Source organism: Anoplopoma fimbria, chromosome 3, assembly GCF_027596085.1.
Source record: "Anoplopoma fimbria isolate UVic2021 breed Golden Eagle Sablefish chromosome 3, Afim_UVic_2022, whole genome shotgun sequence".
NCBI classification, from domain to species: domain Eukaryota; kingdom Metazoa; phylum Chordata; class Actinopteri; order Perciformes; family Anoplopomatidae; genus Anoplopoma; species Anoplopoma fimbria.
The window spans coordinates 22,030,164-22,049,500 of record NC_072451.1 but is presented as its reverse complement, the minus strand read 5'-3'; the positions used below and the strand labels follow the sequence as shown (position 1 = coordinate 22,049,500).

Here is a 19,337-nt window from a genome sequence, read left to right as displayed (position 1 = left end):
CTGTGACAGACTGGCAGGATGTACCCCGCCTGGAAGACTCTCCCAACCCTGAACAGGAGAACGTGGATGTGGATAAAAGTAGTATGGATGAATTTGTGCTGATTTAGACTCAAAAACTGTAAACACAATCTAGAAAGTTTTGTGTTGAAATTCAAGACTTTATTGAGACCTTATTTTTTGCAGCTTTAAACATGCAAACAAATTGCTTCTACAACTATGTGGCCATTCACAGATAAAAAGTCAGAATCTTTTTGACGTAATGATTACTTATTTATCTCTCAAAGGTTTCCAGGCTGTTTTCAGCAATTGCAAAGGCGGAAGTATCTTCCCCTTGATGATGCAGCCTTAGCAGCGATCCTGGTGAAAGGACAGAGGTTTTACAAACAAAAAACAATATTGTTAAATATATAAATGCATAATCATAAATGTAAACAATAAATGAATAAACAGTAGAAGTGCTTAATTTGAGACAATCTCAGCGTAAATACAGTGTCTTGACACTCACCGACTTTCGTGCAAACCTGGTACAACCTGCAAACAATCACATGGAAGCACATCAGTGAATGTAGAGCAGCTTATTGACCTCTAATCGGGAGGTGAAGTTTGTCTCATATGTGTATTATTAACATCGTATAAATATTTTATTTATTCAATATCACGATTGTCAATACAGGTTTATTGTGACACCCCTGAGTACAATCATGGATACATCCATGAGTGCAATGAGAAATCAGTGAAGTACTGTAAAGGAATAATCTGATATATCAATGTGAAATTATCTTAAAGTGATACTTACAATCGTAAACAAACGTTCTTCCATTGATGCACTTGACCAAAGAATAGTGATCCGTCCACCAGGAAGGATCCCGCACACATGGCAATCTCACCTCCTCCCCATATTTCATGTAATGAACTCCAGCAGGTTTTAAAAGTGGATGTCCATCAGTGTCCACTGAACAGAAGTTGACTGCAAAAAAGAAACAATAAAAAAATGGTTGACTTTTTATGTCAGTCAAGCTCTTTGATAGACCTTTAGACGGATACTTACCTCTGCAGTAGGGTACGTTTGACCACGTGCCATCGCTGTAACACACCACTTTCTCTGGACCCACTAGTTTGTAAAAACTAGAGCATTCGTACCTCAAATACCTTTGACCATATCCCACAACATCACCATTAGGAACTACGGGGGGTTTTCCACAAACTTCGACTGAAACAGAAAAAAAGAAAGTTAAAGAAGGTTGCTGCAAACAAGTATATTTAAGCGGTCATAGCAAAGTCAATCTTAAAATTCCATCCCACATTTTGATTCCCCAGCCTTTTACTGACTAAAATTCAAAGATAGTAAGGTGGTCCTTGCAAAGAGAAAATGTAACTCTCCTTGACATTTATAATGTTATATTCTTTATTCATATCTCACACAAATAAAAACCCACCTCCCCACTCAGGCTGTGTCCCACTCCCAGCAGATGTGGCGTGTCCTCCAGATCCACCATGTCCACGATCCGTTCCACCGCCTTACATACAGTAGTATATACATACATTTTATAGTGAGATTAGATAAATGAATACACCAATTCATATTAAATACAAATCAAGAAACCACTTCTACCTGCAGGTTGTGTCGCACTGCCAGTTGATGGAGGGTGTCCCATTATACAAACAATACATTGACTCTCATGGATCACTAAATTAGTTAGTTTTCTTCAAAGGCCCAATAAGTAAGATCTGGATCTGGTATTCTAGTTTAAAACATTTAGAAAAATGAGCTACTATTCTGAACACAATGTGAAGAGATTTGATGTTCTGTCAAAGACGTCAAGTGTTGGGTTGCAGAGATATCTACTGAATTGAGCACGCTAACCGACTTGTAATACCAATACTTACCAATCCCATTGAAGGTGCAGGGCTCCTGTACATTTTAATAGTTTGTATATTGGAATAAATCTTAATTTGCAGAAATTGAACTATTGTATAGACCCAGTAGTAGAGGTGAAACGCTGACCCCTATTTCTTTGGAGCACGGCTAGACATTACACATTGCACCTTTGAAAAAAAGGTTCATTGGAGTATCATCTCTATGTTTTCTACCACTTGGGAGCAGCAGAACAACACTGACAGATCGTCACCTATTATCAGTTACCTATTTACACATACAGCAGACACAGAGCAACATTAGCAATAATTTGGAGTTGTTTAGTGAAGTTTTTGTTTGTTTTTTGTAGGTAATGCACCAAGAAATATAGTAATGTGCGAATAAAGGCAATGAAGAAGAAAACTGTTACGAGTAAACACTTAAGTTTAGTAAACCATATATTCACCATTTATTAATGATTGGTATTATTCAGTGTTTCCTAACTTACTGCACACAGGGCCTTGAATCCAGTTTCCAGATAAGCAGTAGATGGTTTTCTTGTTGTCTGCTCCCTCTATAGTATACCCATCTTCACATTCATACTGCAATTCTGTATCTGGAGCAAAGAAGTCCTGGAATCCCTGGAAAATGATCACTGTGTGGGGGACTTGAGGGGGCTCACTACATGCATGGATACATTCTGCAGAAAAAAAAGAAGAAGCAAAGGATGAGTGATTACTTGGACTGGTGTAGCTGGTGAGAATTCTAACGTAAGAGTTACTTGTATTGGTTTTACAGCTTGCTGGCGTAAAGCATCTGACCGACTTACTCTCACAGATCAGCACAGATGACCAATTTCCATTGATACATTTGGTTGTGACACGCCAGCCTTTGGGGACATATCCTTCATTACATCTTATCCTGATTGTGTGTCCATCCTCATACCAACCACTTTGGTTTTCTGCATATTTTGCATTGGGTATATTTGGTGCAAGGCAGTCTTTTTCATCTGAGGGGGATAAAATACACAAACATTTTACAAAGGTGGCTGCCTTTAACATCAAAAACAAAAACAATTTTTCATTCTTGGATATATTTTATATATAATATTGAGCTCTATTATTCAGAAATGTAATACCATAGTTTTTACTCTACAGTTTCCTACAGCTACAGATAGATGACTTCATTATTTTGTAGCATTTATATATCGTATAACTATAATAAAGTTCTCGAAATGGTGCTGAAAAACATAAAACATTAAAGTTGACATACAGTTTATAATGGAAAAGAAGTCTGAAGGCTTTCAGAGTCTCACACACTTACCTATACATTGTGGTTCAGGAGACCATGTGCCATTGTGACATGTGCTTGTCGCCCACCAACCCTCCACTGCAGGTTTACGTCCTTTATCACAGGAATAAGTGAGCTTTGAGTCATGATTGTAAGTGAGTTCTTCAGGGTCCAAATAACCATTATTCAGTTTTGGAGCTGAACAAGGCTGATCTGACGTTTGCACTAAAATACAACAACAAACAAAAATACATATTAAACATTTATCAAGTTAAGATGATCTTAAGTGACATCATTTATTGTTCTTACCATGCAGCACTCCTTGTAACCAAACCAGGAGCACAAATCCAAGATATCTTCTCCCACACATTTTGTCTGGAATTAAATCACCGAGACAAATCCGAATGAAGAGCCCAGTTTAGATAAGGACACCAGTTAATAATTGTTATGGGCATTTCCCCAAAAAGTTAAGAAACAGTAAACATTACGCTGATTTACCGTCCTAATGCCATACACACGAATGTACAAACAGGATTTGTGTACTCTGGTCAGATCAGTCACATTTTGCAGAAGTGTCTTGCTCAAATGAGGTTCCTTAAAATTTAAACAAAGTAAACAGATACATATTATTCTGTAAACCTTTCACTGTCTCTTACCCCACATTTAATAAAAGGTGAGAAAGGACATCAATGTAAAGAATGTGGCAAGTGCTTCAGGCGCCATGATCATCTGACGGTCCACTATAAGAGCATTCATCTGGGAGAGAAAGTTTGGCAGAAGTATGTTTTCTAATAAATCAGTCACACTTATCCTTTTTCTTTTTTTGGTCATGTTGTAAAAGTGGTAGTACTTCTCTGAGCTGCCCTTTGTGTTCTTGGTTTATGTCTCCGTTAATGAGAATTCTGTTCACAGGTATAAAACCGCTGTGCATCAGTGTGAGGTTTGCAAGAAAGAATTTAAAGGAAAGTCCAGTCTGGAAATGCACTTCAGGACCCACTCAGGTAAGGAAACAAATAAGTCAGTGCATATATTTTTCACATGTATGAAAACAGAAATGTGTCAGTTAGACGCTTTAGGGGCAAACAGTTTGTTATCCCAATGGTCCGTCTACTAAGCCCTTACCCACATAGTTACTGTTGCTATGCTCACCTGGCTTTCTATTCTATATGTAGTTTACAATGATAATAGTGGCAGATTTACCACTCAAAATCATTGCTGGGTGATAGCTGGCTACAAACATAATATCCTGATGAAATACTAAGGCTTAAGGCTTTTCTTCATTTTATATGGCAGTATTCTTACCCGTTTTGACGGCACCTCTCACAGTTCACTAAGCTGATTACTATACAGCTCCACAATTTCTCTTGCAAATGATAAAAATACAACAAGTGCAACAGTGTAACAGAAATGGCTATGTAAACATACTTCTTTGATGTTCTCTTGTGCTCATGCGACAGGTGAGAAACCCCACAGGTGTCCAGAGTGCAACCAGACATTTCGGATCAAGAAGACCTTGACAAAGCACATGGTGATTTTCAAGTTCTTAGGTGTTTTTCAACTCTTGCCCAACTTGAAATGGCCTGGTACATGAACCTCAAAGGACGCACGGGACAACTCCTTCCAACACAGCTCAATTTTTATTTTTTCCTTATTTGTTTCTTGTTGATGAGTGGTTGGTCTATCAGGTTGAAAACCTTCAAAACACAAAAAGCATAAGTTATCCAAACATGCAAATAAATTTTAAACAATTTTCAGTACCAATGCTTACAACAGGTGGAATTTCTGAAACAATTCCAACTAATGACTAAGAGACTGTTGAATGCAAACAGTATGCAGCATTGGTGTTTTTAAGGAAAGCTCATCAAACATCAACCTAAGTTGAACAATCAACAAAATACACTCAACCAAAAAGCCAAACTCATATGCATGCAGCAAAGTGATATGCATGCTGTCTGTATAAATGATTAAAATAATCATCACAATAAAAAGTCTTGTTACCGTACCAGTGGCTCCTTTGGTTGTACCACGAGTTGAATCCTTTGTTTGTTGCTCTCTCTGCTGATATGTTTGCTGAGAGACCTTCCATTCACAGGTGTTCCAACTTAAAAGGGTAATGAGCAGCCTGCACTGGCCTGCCGGTGGTGCATTGTGGGACTTGTAGTTTTTAAGGCAAAGTCATGTGAGCTGATATGAACTGAAATGAATCTTTACCTCAACAGTGATTCACTCAGACGCTCGTCCTTTTAACTGCCCCCACTGCAGTGCCACCTTCAAAAGAAAAGACAAGCTCAAGTACCACGTTGACCACGTGCACAGCACCCGTTTCACTGAACAGCCCCATGGCACACTCAGCGAGGACTGCGCTGAACCGAAGTCAGCCCTCCAGAGCAGCCCTTCTCCTACGAATGTCTGCGTGCCCGTCACTTTAGTTCCTGTCCAGATGGCAGGAGGAGCGCAGGGTGGTCCGAACGCACACAGGGCCTCTTCTATGTCCTCCCAAACTCACAGCGTTGTGAGCATGCAGGCTCAAGGACAGCAGCAGAACTCTAGCTACCAGGCGGCTACAGACCTGGCATTCTTAGAAAAGTACACCCTCACCCCTCAGCCCGCCAACATTGTCCACCCTGTGAGGCCCGATCAGATGCTGGACCCCCGAGAGCAGTCCTACCTGGGCACTCTGTTGGGACTGGATTCAGCTTCCTCTGTGCAGAACATCTCTAACTCTGATCACACACACTGACGCTCCTCAGAAAAACTTGTAAAGGCATCGTCCAGCAAACTGATTTAAAAATAAGAACATAAGCTACAGCATTCACCACTTCAATAAATTCACACTTCAATACAGAGGACAATTATGCAAAGTGTTACATTTAAGACAAGCATGGGATAACCTTTTTTATGTTCAGCCTGATCTCAGGAAATAAACCTCATTGTTACCAAAATAAGTTAATTCATCTGGCCTGTACAAAACAAAAAGCTGTGTGGATTTAAATGGGCGTCTTTCTGTTGTAAAACAATGACAAATATCACCATAACTAAAACTGAAAAAAATGTTGCGGGAACCTTTGTGTACCAAAAATATGAGAGGAAAACACAAATCTGAAATGTTACGAACGTCAAGGCTGCTTCTTTCTTCAGTGTATGAAATGAAAAAGTTTGTGTCCGACAGCTGATGTTGGATCGTCTCTGGTTCTCAGTGAGGTTTTGATGGCACAGAATAACTTGGGTTTTATGTGTTTTTCATTGTATATTTTTACGAGACAAACCTATTTGATTTTTAAGGAGTCAGTTGATTGACAGAAAATCTGTTGTGTCAATTTGATTAAACCATTTGAGTAATTTATCCAGTAAAAATAGCAATCATTTGTTGGTTGTAACTTTTTGATTTCTGTTCTAGTAACTTATGACAAACTGTCTCTATTTAAAAAAATAAATGAATTGGCTTTCCAAATAAATAAATAATATCCATTGATAATACAAAATATTCACTAGATGCAGCCTTGTTATGCTCATTAAACTTTAACAGTGGCCTTAGAATGTATCATAATTTGGGTACTGCCTGTTCAACATGTCACTCCAAAGTTTTGGGTTTGTAATTGTAGGATGTAGGGAAACTTGTATGTTTTTTTTTTTTCCAATCTTACAATGAATAAAGGTCAATGTATATATGTATTTGTGCAAGAACCTCATTTTAAATTCAGACGTTAAATCCTTAAAATGTGATTTCAAAAAAATGAAATGACGTGTTCATTGAAATATCTGTTTTTAGAAACTAAGAAGTGGAAAAATAGACAAAAACTGTAAAGTGGAATGGATTATGTGGCAGCCTCAGACATTTGTTCACAGTTGAATGTTGCATAGTTCAATTTCAAACAGTTAATCTTCACTATCTGAAAGAGTGACGACGCTCTTCTCAAACTTTGTGTCAATGATCAATAAAATCAGATTTGAAAATATTGAAAAAAGTTTTGTGAGTCAACGGGCCTGTGACAGACTGGCAGGATGTACCCCGCCTGGAAGACTCTCCCAACCCTGAACAGGAGAACGTGGATGTGGATAAAAGTAGTATGGATGAATTTCTGCTGATTTAGACTCAAAAACTGTAAACACAATCTAGAAAGTTTTGTGTTGAAATTCAAGACTTTATTGAGACCTTATTTTTTGCAGCTTTAAGCATGCAAACAAATTGCTTCTACAACTATGTGGCCATTCACAGATAAAAAGTCAGAATCTTTTTGACGTAATGATTACTTATTTATCTCTCAAAGGTTTCCAGGCTGTTTTCAGCAATTCCAAAGGCGGAAGTATCTTCCCCTTGATGATGCAGCCTTAGCAGCAATCCTGGTGAAAGGACAGAGGTTTTACAAACAAAAAACAATATTGTTAAATATATAAATGCATAATCATAAATGTAAACAATAAATGAATAAACAGTAGAAGTGCTTAATTTGAGACAATCTCAGGGTAAATACAGAGTGTCTTGACACTCACCGACTTTAGTGCAAACCTGGTACAACCTGCAAACAATCACATAGAAGCACATCAGTGAATGTAGAGCAGCTTATTGACCTCTAATTGGGAGGTGAAGTTTGTCTCATATGTGTATCATTAACATCGTATAAATATTTTATTTATTCAATATCACGATTGTCAATACAGGTTTATTGTGACACCCCTGAGTACAATCATGGATACATCCATGAGTGCAATGAGAAATCAGTGAAGTACTGTAAAGGAATAATCTGATATATCAATGTGAAATTATCTTAAAGTGATACTTACAATCGTAAACAACCGTTCTTCCATAGATGCACTTGACCAAAGAATAGTGATCCGTCCACCAGGAAGGATCCTGCACACATGGCAATCTCACCTCCTCCCCATATTTCATGTAATGAACTCCAGCAGATTTTAAATGTGGATGTCCATCAGTGTCCACTGAACAGAAGTTGACTGCAAAAAAGAAACAATAAAAAAATGGTTGACTTTTTATGTCAGTCAAGCTCTTTGATAGACCTTTAGACGGATACTTACCTCTGCAGTAGGGTACGTTTGACCACGTGCCATCGCTGTAACACACCACTTTCTCTGGACCATCTAGTTTGTAAAAACTAGAGCATTCGTACCTCAAATACCTTTGACCATATCCCACAACATCACCATTAGGAACTACGGGGGGGTTTCCACAAATGTTGACTGAAACAGAAGAAAAGAAAGTTGAAGAAGGTTGCTGCAAACAAGTATATTTAAGCGGTCATAGCAAAGTCAATCTTAAAATTCCATCCCACATTTTGATTCCCCAGCCTTTTACTGACTAAAATTCAAAGATAGTAAGGTGGTCCTTGCAAAGAGAAAATGTAACTCTCCTTGACATTTATAATGTTATATTCTTTATTCATATCTCACACAAATAAAAACCCACCTCTCCACTCAGGCTGTGTCCCACTCCCAGCAGATGTGGCGTGTCCTCCAGATCCACCATGTCCACGATCCGTTCCACCGCCTTACATACAGTAGTATATACATACATTTTATAGTGAGATTAGATAAATGAATACACCAATTCATATTAAATACAAATCAAGAAACCACTTCTACCTGCAGGTTGTGTCGCACTGCCAGTTGATGGAGGGTGTCCCCCACCTGTTCCCCCCAGTGCAGGACCAACAGGTCCAGGACCCGGTCTGGTTACTCTGCCTGGGAGAAAAACAGTCACATTATACAAAAATACATTGACTCTCATGGATCTCTAAATTAGTTAGTTTTCTTCAAAGGCCCAATAAGTAAGATCTGGATCTGGTATTCTAGTTTAAAACATTTAGAAAAATGAGCTACTATTCTGAACACAATGTGAAGAGATTTGATGTTCTGTCAAAGACGTCAAGTGTTGGGTTGCAGAGATATCTACTGAATTGAGCACGCTAACCGACTTGTAATACCAATACTTACCAATCCCATTGAAGGTGCAGGGCTCCTGTACATTTTAATAGTTTGTATATTGGAATAAATCTTAATTTGCAGAAATTGAACTATTGTATAGACCCAGTAGTAGAGGTGAAACGCTGACCCCTATTTCTTTGGAGCACGGCTAGACATTACACATTGCACCTTTGAAAAAAAGGTTCATTGGAGTATCATCTCTATGTTTTCTACCACTTGGGAGCAGCAGAACAACACTGACAGATCGTCACCTATTATCAGTTACCTATTTACACATACAGCAGACACAGAGCAACATTAGCAATTATTTTGGAGTTGTTTAGTGAAGTTTTTGTTTGTTTTTTGTAGGTAATGCACCAAGAAATATAGTAATGTGCGAATAAAGGCAATGAAGAACAAAAATGTTACGAGTAAACACTTAAGTTTAGTAAACCATATATTCACCATTTATTAATGATTGGTATTATTCAGTGTTTCCTAACTTACTGCACACGGGGCCTTGAGTCCAGTTTCCAGATAAGCAGTAGATGGTTTTCTTGGTGTCTGCTCCCTCTATAGTATACCCATCTTCACATTCATACTGCAACCCTGTATCTGGAGCAAAGAAGTCCTGGAATCCCTGGAAAATGATCACTGCGTGGGGGACTTGAGGGGGCTCACCACATGCATGGATACTTTCTGTGAATAAAGAAATGAATGGTGGATAGGAACAGGAAAAGGTGTACGGATGGATAACTACTTGATTGTTGAAGTTGATGATATGGATCTTAAAGAGACAGGCATTGGAAATTAGCTTTTTCTTTTTTTTAACAGCTTATTGTACAAATACATCAGACAGACTTACTCTCACAGACCGGCACAGAGGACCATGTTCCGGTAATACATTCAGCTGTTGCGACCCGGTTTTTGTGTTTATATCCTTTGTCACATGTTATCCTGATAATGTCTCTCTCCTCATACCAGCCGTTTGTGTTTACAGTGTATATTCCATTGGGGATAGTTGGTGGCAGACAGGCTTTTTCGTCTGATGGAAAAAGAATAAAACTACAGTCAACAATGTATAAATACAAAGTAATATCCCCCTTTGTGACCCCTAATAAAGGTTTCAATTTGTGACTAGATTAATTTAAGAGTGGTGTTTCTTTCTCAGTTTCAGTTGAATAATTGTTATGTGGCCTAAAGATGTTAAACTTTACGTAGTTTCTCAGCACAGAGTAACAGATTTTCTTCTTTCTGGTGACCTCTGAGATTCATTTCGTGACAACTTGTGTGGTCTCAAGTTTTAGATACCAATAAATGTCAATATAAAGTGTTTGCTCCTGTAAAAAAAATCTAATATTTGAACTTTTAAAGCATTTATTACTGATGAAGCAACACATTTCATTTGCATTATACCAAGATTTAAAGTGTAGCGAATGTACTTGAATAATCCACATATTTGTAGACAATGTTACACTTTAATCCTGTGTTGGCATCTTATTTCAGTTTCTGTATATTTAGACAATGAACTTTTGGCTTCTTTAAAAATGTTGAATCCAAAATAATATTGGGAAAAAACTTTGTGATGCTATCTGATGTCATTATTTAGTTTTTATTGAATCGGTTCACCCTTTTTGTTGTTTCTCTTGTATGGATTTAATTACTAGATTTACTTATTCTTTGCAGAATACACAAACATGTTACAACCACCTTGAATGTTAAGGTATCAAAACACCTTCAGACATCCCAGAAGTGATATTTATGAAACACTTACCTATACATTGTGGTTCAGGAGACCATTTGCCATTGTGACATGTGCTTGTCGCCCACCAACCCTCCACTGCAGGTTTACGTCCTTTATCACAGGAATAAGTGAGCTTTGATTCATGATTGTAAGCGAGTTCTTCAGGGATCAAATAACCATTATTCAGTTTTGGAGCTGAACAAGGCTGATCTGACGTTTGCACTAAAATACAACGACAAACAAAAATACATATTAAACATTTATCAAGTTAAGATGATCTTAAGTGACATAATTTATTGTTCTTACCATGCAGCACTCCTTGAAACCAAACCAGGAGCACAAATCCAAGATATCTTCTCCCACACATTTTGTCTGGAATTAAATCACCAAGACAAATCCGAGCAAAGAGCCCAGTTTAGATAAGGACACTAGTTAATAATTGTTATGGGCATTTCCCCAAAAAGTTAAGAAACAGTAAACATTACGCTGAGTAACCGTCCTAATGCCGTACACACGAATGTACAAACAGGATTTGTGTACTCTGGTCAGATCAGTCACATTTTGCAGAAGTGTCTTGCTCAAATGAGGTTCCTTAAAATTTAAACAAAGTAAACAGATACATATTATGTACAGCTGTTGCTTCATTTGCTCTCTTTGTTTTTAATGATTTGTCCTGCTTTGGTACACACCGCAGTGTACACAATGGAATTATCTAATAGGAGGGTCAATCATATTCTACAAAACACTGCTCTTGTTATTTCACATTTGATCATTTGTTTAACGCAGAATTATTCATTGGATTTCGCAGACAATGTTTTCTATGAAATCTATGAGATTGTTTACAGTCCAGATTCAAATTGATTAACAAGGTCATTTCTGTGATCAGAGGTCAGTATCATGAAATCACAAAACACAGTAACTAAGTAACTTAACACACTTAAGAAACAGATGTGACATTTAAATTATAAAGCAAACAAAGACACATCACTTTACATATTACCTCTTGGTCTATTAATACTTTACTTGTACAGTTTATCTTTGAGTTCCAAAAAATGCTTGACCTTGTAACAAATATGTAATATAATCCCCACATGGAAGAGAAACCAAATCCATTATTTTGGTTTTCTAACCAATAATGTAAATCAACCGATGTGTATATATATATATATTTATGTATTTATACAAAAAATGATCTGCTATGTTGACATTGTGATTAAAGGAAATGTAAAATGTAATAATAATAATAATAATAATAATAATAATAATAATAATAATTATTATTATTATTATAATTATTATAATAATAATAATAATAATAATAATAATAAAGAAAGATCAGTTAATTTCTTTATATTATCTAATGAGATTAAAATGAACTTCTTTCACCTGTGAAGGAGAAGCATATCAAATATAATTTATATTTTAAAGGCACGTTCTGTTTGGTCAGGACTGAAATATCTCTTCAACTATATTGTGGATAGCTGTGAAAGGTTTTAACTAGTAGTCCTTCTACCAATTAATTTGTCCTATAATTTTGTTCATAACTAAGAATTTGCTAAACTAATGACACTGTGGGTCATGGTGTGGAGCTGGTTGTTCTTTAATCACAAGGTTTGTAGTTCAATCCTCCTCTCCTAATACGTGTTAAGTGTATGAAGTTGCTACACGGGCACCTCACAGCAGCCCATTGCTCCTTAAATACTTTGGATTTGTTAAGTGCAGAGGGCACATTTTATTTATCTGTATGTGTGAGACGACTGAAATAAAGTTTAAGTTTTACATTTTTAAGTTTTTGATGTTGTCCTACTCTGTACTTAGTGCTATTGAGCACATGTTAGCATGCTAACGCGGGAAACTAAGAAGGTGAACTTGGTTAACATTATCCCTGCTTAGCATTTTATCATTGTGTTTATCATGCCATTGTGAATATGTTAGCATGTCGATGTTAGCATGTAGCTCAAAGCTCTCTGTGTCTTAATGCTAATGTCAGAAACACTGGGATGGCTGTGGACTCTTGTTTTTCTATCCATATATGTGTTTATTTAGTTTACCTATTGGTAGGTCATGATTAAACTGAATCAGTTAACATGTGATTCTGTCAATGAACAATCTTGAATTGTGCTTCTAAATCAGTGTTGGTTAGGCAGCCATAGATCTACCTGTAGCCTTTCAAAGATATATGAAACAAGCTGTGAATGTTTTTGGATAGTTGTGTTTTCTGTTTTGAAAATGTATTTAGTTATGAAATCACTATGAAGCATTGACTTTGTTAATCTGTCGGTTCATGTGTTGGCATATTTTGCATCAAGTATATCAATATAATGATACATATAACTGATATATCCAATGGGTCAAGTAAATAATGCAAACATCTCTGTTAATATTTATATAGTGAACATTTTATTCAGAATACTGTAGACCAATCTAACTTAATTTGTTTCCAGAGTATATGTCTGGTTATTGGTGCTTTAAGAATTACAATCATAAAGATACATGAGAATGTTAAAGGTTTTAAAAAAGTAAAATACTGATGTGAATGTTTTCGGGTGTAGTTGTTTTCTGGTGGAGCCTATTTCAGGGAAGGTAGTCGGTCCAGCAGTGATTCCTCTGTTGTGTTTTACGGGCAAAGATTCTGTTACAACACAGACAATAAGCAAAAATGTAAAAAGTTAATTAATTCACGCAAAACTGCTAGATATAATAAAGGTTAATATAGTAATCCAATATTAAACACACAAAACACTTACCCGTTCACGGTCTCGTACGTGACAACCTACAAGTAAACCAAAAACAGCAGAACAGCAGTGAATATTTCAGTAGGTAGTTTAACTCATACAAACTTTGATATTGAAGTCTGATTCACTAAAGCTGAATAAAATCAGTTCTGTTTTTAACGGACAAGATTGGTTTGATTCTACATTTTCTATTCTGTCAACAAATTCCATGAGAAGTTGATTTTTACAAGTATGTTTTGAGGTATTTTATGAGTGATGAAGCTAAGTGATTTAGATGTAGTTGACACTCATATGCTTTATGTTATCTGACAAATAAACTGCTGAAATTAAGATCATTTTGGCAAGTAAAAAATTAAAGAGCAAACATATACTTACACGTGTAATACAACAATTCTCCATTGATGCACTGAAAAAGGCTGAAGTAACCATCCCAATTACATGGAATGTGCTTCGGCTCTCCTTCCTTTATATATTCAACTTTAGATAGTTTATAATTGTTCCATATAGCAGGATCCAGGACACAGAACGCTGCTACACAAATAAACAGAAAAAATATTGAACTGTTATTTTTTTGCGATATATGGTTGATAGACTTTGGTAATAACAAATGTTAATATTGACTTGTTTGTACCTTTGCAGGTGGGTAGGTGTGACCAGCTGCCATTGATGTGATACCTCACTGTGTCTGAACCAACCAGTGTGTAAAAGTAATTTAAATGTCCATAACTTACCCCCACCGGCAGGACTGGTCCCTCTGCCAGTTGAACCTCCACCATATACAATATATATATTTATAATGCGAATTGATACATGGATTACTCATTTATATCTAATATGTCAATAACCTACCTCCACCTTCAGGTTGTGTCCCACTGCCAGCAGGTGGGGTTTGTGTCCCACCTGTTCCCGTCTCTGCAGAGCCACCCAGTCCAGCACCCAGTTCAGTAACTTTGCCTAAGTGGAAAAACATTACTATTATTATACAAAACCGTTTACTGTTAAGATATATTTGATAAAAATGGACATACCGCAAATACTTAAACCAACAGCAGAACGATCCAAATCTTGATTTGTCACTTTACCAAGACACAGATCTTTATTCTTAACTTTCCCTTTTATACAAGTATATTGGACATAGAGTATTTAGATTACTTCCTGTTTTTATGTGGAGTCAACGTGAACATTGCCTCATAATTTGAGAGTGGCGTGTCCTAGAATATGTCGTAGACTTTCAACAGACTTTTGGGGGTATAGAGGACAGAATTAAATAGCTGTTGTTTTATTCAGCACTACAGACTGTGAGCCTGGGATGGTCACTTTCTAATGCAAGTTTAGCTGGAGTGGCTGGAGTTTAAACTTTTCCAAACAAATAAATATCAGCACATAACAGATATTGCTATTCAGAACATTCATATTGTAGCATCTCGGGTCCCACGACTTGGATGTTCAAGTCCTGAACAAGTATTTTTCTAATTTAACCTGATACAATAAAATACTATTAACGGCATGCCCCCCACATTCTTTAGATATTAAGTATCAGTCTTTCCACATTCCCATGCACATCATTTAAGCATGAGGAGAAATGCAAAGCCTAACAGGCCTAGCACTTCATGTCTCAGCACATTGCCCACTTACTGCACACGGGGCCTTCAGTCCAGTTTCCAGATAAGCAGAAGACATATTTATGGTTGCCTGCTCCCTCTACAGTATATCCATCTTCACATTCATACTGCAATTTTGTATCTGGAGCAAAGAAGTCCTGGAATCCCTGAAGAATGATTACTGCGTGGGGGACTTGAGGGGGCTCACTACATGCATGGATACTTTCTGAAGAAAAAAAAGAAGAAGCAAAGGATGAGTGATTACTTGGACTGGTGTAGCTGGTGAGAATTCTAACGTAAGAGTTACTTGTATTGGTTTTACAGCTTGCTGGCGTAAAGCATCTGACCGACTTACTCTCACAGATCAGCACAGAGGACCAATTTCCATTGATACATTTGGTTGTGACACGCCGGCCTTTGGGGACATATCCTTCATTACATCTTATCCTGATTGTGTGTCCATCCTCATACCAACCACTTTGGTTTTCTGTATATTTTGCATTGGGTATATTTGGTGCAAGGCAGTCTTTTTCATCTGAGGGGGATAAAATACACAAACATTTTACAAAGGTGGCTGCCTTTAACATCAAAAACAAAAACAATTTTTCATTCTTGGATATATTTTATATATAATATTGAGCACTATTATTCAGAAATGTAATAACATAGTTTTTACTCTAAAGTTTCCTACAGCTACAGATAGATGACTTCATTATTTTGTAGTATTTATACATCGTATAACTATAATAAAGTTTTCGAAATGGTGCTGAAAAACATAAAACATTAAAGTTGACATACAGTTTATAATGAAAAAGAAGTCTGAAGGCTTTCAGAGTCTCACACACTTACCTATACATTGTGGTTCAGGAGACCATTTGCCATTGTGACATGTGCTTGTCGCCCACCAACCCTCCACTGCAGGTTTACGTCCTTTATCACAGGAATAAGTGAGCTTTGAGTCATGATTGTAAGTGTCTTCTTCAGGGACCAGATAACCATTATTCAGTCTGGGAGCACGACAATCCTGAGTTGCACTTTGTGCTGAAAAAGTGATTAGTCAGAGAGCGTTGCAGTGAAAATCTTGAAAAGATAAATAAATAAAATAACAGGCAATAGAAATTAATGTTCTTACCATGAACAAATCCTGGAATACAAGCTAGAACAAGAAATTCAAGATATCTCACGTACATTTTGTTCGGAAATCAAATACTGCGGGCAAAGAGTAAAGAGCCCAGTTCAAATCAAGACCAGTTAATAATTGTTGTGGGCAGTGATCACTCTGTAACTGTCTCTGACATCACGCTTTTGCTCTGAAGACAAACACATTGATAAAACGCAGCAAGCATGTATGTTACAAACACCTACTGCATATAGATATCAGTGATACATGTAAGATGTACAGTATAAAACAAAATGTTGCTCTCTTCTTAAAAGATAAAAATAAAATCAATATCGTCTATTGGTCTTTTTTTTTTATGTTAAGTTTTTCATATTATGACTAATATCAAAATTATGAGGAAGTTTCTCATAATTATGTGATAGGCAATCAGAGTAATGACATTAATAAGCACAAGTAATATATATCAGACAGAATTGCATTATTATGCATCATAATAAAGTACTATTAGCAGTCATAGTGATTAGGATATCATCTCCATATTGTGAACACCCTAATCTGATTAAAAAGTCAACATTGGGACGGTTGTTTCTTTCATGACCAAACATGAAACTTTTTTCTCTAATATTTGATATGTTGTATATATAATATTCCAGTAAATGTTGCAGCATTCTGGATTGTTTCTTCAATGTTTGTTTACACAGATTTGCACCCACAACACTGATTCGTCTGTTTAGAGTCCAGATTTCAAAATGATTTCCCGGACTGCTGTGATAAGAGGTCAGCCTGATGAAATACCAAACAAACCAAGTCAGGCCAAAGCTCATACTGCAGTAAAAGAGGTGAAGTTCTGTCAAAAAAACAAAATTTGTTATATACACAAAAACAGATAAGGAACCATAATCAATATTATGTATTTCACACTTCCTGTAAGTCGCTTTGGATAAAAGCGTCTGCTAAATGACTGTAATGTAATGTAATGTAATATTAACATAACTTCTAATAATTGATATTGATTATTATGATATGATCATATGATTTGTCTTTGAGCTCTATGTCAGTGTGTGATGTCCATCTGCTGGATCTCTTCATGCACTCTGCATCGATTCATCCAGTCGTTATCACACTGAACATGTCAGAGCAGCGTAATGTCTGTAACAACTCCAGAGCCTTTCTATCAGAGGGGAGACGTGGACATGTAATGTCTCATGAAAGAAAAAAATAAATATAAAATTCATATTTATTCAAGGTGGGATTTATATAAAGCGTAAACTTGTTTTACATTTGTTGTTATTGGTTGTTATTTATTTGTGGGTTGCACAAAGCATTTTTGAACATCACAAATTCCTCACAAATTGTTATACATGTTAGTATGTAGGTCATGAAACACACATTTGTCTTTAGAAACCTAAAATATACTGCTTTTTAAAATGATTTACACGGTTAAAAAAGGGAAATAAAGACAAAAATGTATTGTTAATATTCATAGTTATAGTTTGATATATTTTGTGTCCTTTAAAAATAATAAGTGTAATACGACATGTAGGTATTATTTTTGTAGTGTATTTCTAGCACTACACTGCCTCTAAAAAGTTTGGGGTCACCTGTTATATTGGTGTTTTTCTTCTTTCCTTCAGGTATAACTATTTTTACAGAGATAAAAAAACTTAAATTCAGACACAAAATGTATTATTTACATTTTAAGAAGTTCTTCCCTCAAAAGAATAATAACTAACTGATTGAAACTTACATTTAGTCTATGTCCCTACAGTGATACATGCCAGGGGATAATACTGTTTTAACCATTTTCCCCAAATTAATTTGATTCTGAAGTTTTCCTGTCCAGAAAAGCTTAAGAGACCCTAAATCAATATTGAACGGTGCTTGCATTTGGGCTCTAAATGTTTTGGGATATTTCTATGATGATGTTTTAAGAATAGCTTTGCTTAAGTTACACACCTGTTCATTTTCCAGCTTGTTATAGGCTTTTGCAAAGACTTTCTACTATCAGAAAGAAAATTAAAAAATATAGAGTAGTCTTCTCAGACATCCGGTGAAGCTTTTGTGGCAGGCGTCCACAAACTTTAAAACGGTAGTTTGATTAAAGTACATTCATATTTAGTGTAGATATCTGCACAATACGCCTTCAGTTTACCAGTAAAGCCCTTTTAAAGAGGCCAAGAGTCTGAATGTGTCACTGCAACCACAGATGGTTTCAGAAAGGAGCATTTAAAGAGGATGTTGAATCATATATTACAGTAATATTTAAATTTATATTAGTTTATATTTATTTAGCATACTGAAAAATTGTTGCATCCTCACTGATTAACACACACAAAAACACACACAAACTAGTGCATATTCATTGACATATTCCCTTCTTTCTTCCTTAGATAAGTCATTCTCTTTAGGCAAAGTTTCACTTATGCAGGCAAAACTAGAAAAGCTAAATAATTCTCCTTCATTCTTCCCCTCAGTTCCGCTGATTTCAGGGCTCAAAAGTGCAAATGAAAGCAATCGGCTGTGTTTGTTTGTGAAACCACATTTTAACACTTTTCAAGTTGCAAATTTGCAGTCAGATACTGTGGATTTAAAGTAAAACTTCACCAGCAACATAGCTGCAGTGCTAATGGGCCACATAAACCGTACTTAACAGCTGAGGCCAAGAAAATATTCTCCGACTTGACAGCCACAAGGGGGTTGTTCCCTTTTATAATATTCAATAAGTGATAATAATACTTTTAATTTGAAACAAAATATTATAAAACTCCTTAAAAGATTTATTGTGTTGTGTGAAATGTTTTTTCTTTTTGAAGTGCGTTCGGTCAGGTCGTTGCGTTTTCCCCCTCTGGGCCAAAAAAACAATCACTGACCTACAAAGAGGACTGTATATCTGGTGAGGGTGACTTCAGAAAGTGACGTGGGGTTTAAGGGTCAGAGGTTGTAAAAGAGGAAGGAGGTCTGGATGCAATATGCCCTTCCTTTGATTTCTCTCTACACTATATTTCAAATAAATCTCGTCCTGCCCCAGCCGATTGGTGAAGAGGCCTACTTGTCTGTTTTTTTCTCATCCTTG

At 36.4% G+C, this 19,337-nt stretch overlaps 4 protein-coding genes and 1 long non-coding RNA gene across 8 annotated transcripts; 2 read left to right on the top strand and 3 right to left on the bottom strand.

The window, feature by feature from the left end:
- Window positions 1–137: 137 nt before the first annotated feature.
- Window positions 138–3,564, bottom strand: LOC129089290 (complement factor H-related protein 1-like). Its single transcript, XM_054596702.1, has 9 exons — window positions 3,455–3,564; window positions 3,179–3,370; window positions 2,685–2,864; window positions 2,364–2,555; window positions 1,437–1,517; window positions 1,049–1,210; window positions 797–967; window positions 506–531; window positions 138–357 (listed from the first exon to the last, which is right to left on the bottom strand). The coding sequence occupies exons 1-9, from the start codon at window positions 3,513–3,515 to the stop codon at window positions 346–348; spliced, it is 1,077 nt and encodes a 358-aa protein (XP_054452677.1). The 5' UTR covers window positions 3,516–3,564; the 3' UTR covers window positions 138–345.
- A 74-nt stretch (window positions 3,565–3,638) lies between these two features.
- Window positions 3,639–4,986, top strand: LOC129089291 (uncharacterized). Its single transcript, XR_008531130.1, has 3 exons — window positions 3,639–3,924; window positions 4,058–4,146; window positions 4,603–4,986. It is a non-coding gene; the product is annotated as an uncharacterized LOC129089291 (long non-coding RNA).
- Window positions 4,987–5,366: 380 nt separating this feature from the next.
- Window positions 5,367–5,885, top strand: LOC129089333 (zinc finger and BTB domain-containing protein 41-like; the record flags this gene model as incomplete). Its single annotated transcript, XM_054596744.1, has 1 exon — window positions 5,367–5,885. A coding segment is annotated over one exon (519 nt), but the record flags the coding sequence as incomplete, so codon positions are not given.
- Window positions 5,886–7,266: 1,381 nt separating this feature from the next.
- LOC129089289 (complement factor H-like) lies at window positions 7,267–11,225 on the bottom strand. Its single transcript, XM_054596701.1, has 10 exons — window positions 11,115–11,225; window positions 10,839–11,030; window positions 9,930–10,109; window positions 9,572–9,763; window positions 8,744–8,842; window positions 8,568–8,648; window positions 8,180–8,341; window positions 7,928–8,098; window positions 7,637–7,662; window positions 7,267–7,486 (listed from the first exon to the last, which is right to left on the bottom strand). Exons 1-10 carry the CDS (start codon window positions 11,173–11,175, stop codon window positions 7,475–7,477), a joined length of 1,176 nt encoding a protein of 391 aa, XP_054452676.1. The 5' UTR covers window positions 11,176–11,225; the 3' UTR covers window positions 7,267–7,474.
- A 1,960-nt stretch (window positions 11,226–13,185) lies between these two features.
- LOC129089287 (complement factor H-like) lies at window positions 13,186–16,563 on the bottom strand. Of its 4 annotated transcripts, XM_054596694.1 has the most exons (9): window positions 16,277–16,552; window positions 15,994–16,185; window positions 15,500–15,679; window positions 15,179–15,370; window positions 14,393–14,497; window positions 14,275–14,310; window positions 13,919–14,074; window positions 13,556–13,581; window positions 13,186–13,440 (listed from the first exon to the last, which is right to left on the bottom strand). In XM_054596694.1, exons 1-9 carry the CDS (start codon window positions 16,332–16,334, stop codon window positions 13,426–13,428), a joined length of 960 nt encoding a protein of 319 aa, XP_054452669.1. In that variant the 5' UTR covers window positions 16,335–16,552; the 3' UTR covers window positions 13,186–13,425. The 4 variants fall into 4 exon arrangements, with proteins under 4 accessions (XP_054452669.1, XP_054452672.1, XP_054452671.1 ...); XM_054596697.1 differs by lacking the exon at window positions 14,275–14,310 and having other exon boundaries at window positions 13,919–14,071; window positions 16,277–16,550; XM_054596696.1 differs by lacking the exon at window positions 14,275–14,310 and having other exon boundaries at window positions 16,277–16,544.
- Window positions 16,564–19,337: the final 2,774 nt, after the last annotated feature.

Excerpts from the sequence above, each read along its gene's own strand:
- LOC129089287 (XM_054596694.1), bottom strand. The coding sequence starts at position 16,334 with ATGTACGTGAGATATCTTGAATTTCTTGTTCTAGCTTGTATTCCAGGA. Across the intron at positions 14,075-14,274 it reads GACCAGTCCTGCCGGTGGGG|CAGCGTTCTGTGTCCTGGAT; the intron begins GTAAGTTATGGA and ends TTATTTGTGTAG. Across the intron at positions 13,582-13,918 it reads AGAATTGTTGTATTACACGT|GTTGTCACGTACGAGACCGT; the intron begins GTAAGTATATGT and ends GTTTACTTGTAG.
- LOC129089289 (XM_054596701.1), bottom strand. The coding sequence starts at position 11,175 with ATGTGTGGGAGAAGATATCTTGGATTTGTGCTCCTGGTTTGGTTTCAA. Across the intron at positions 10,110-10,838 it reads TCCTGAACCACAATGTATAG|ACGAAAAAGCCTGTCTGCCA; the intron begins GTAAGTGTTTCA and ends TTTTTCCATCAG. Across the intron at positions 8,342-8,567 it reads GACACAGCCTGAGTGGAGAG|TCAACATTTGTGGAAACCCC; the intron begins GTGGGTTTTTAT and ends CTTCTGTTTCAG.
- LOC129089290 (XM_054596702.1), bottom strand. The coding sequence starts at position 3,515 with ATGTGTGGGAGAAGATATCTTGGATTTGTGCTCCTGGTTTGGTTACAA. Across the intron at positions 2,556-2,684 it reads ATCTGTGCTGATCTGTGAGA|AATGTATCCATGCATGTAGT; the intron begins GTAAGTCGGTCA and ends TTTTTTCTGCAG. Across the intron at positions 1,518-2,363 it reads GATTCAAGGCCCTGTGTGCA|GCGGTGGAACGGATCGTGGA; the intron begins GTAAGTTAGGAA and ends ACTGTATGTAAG.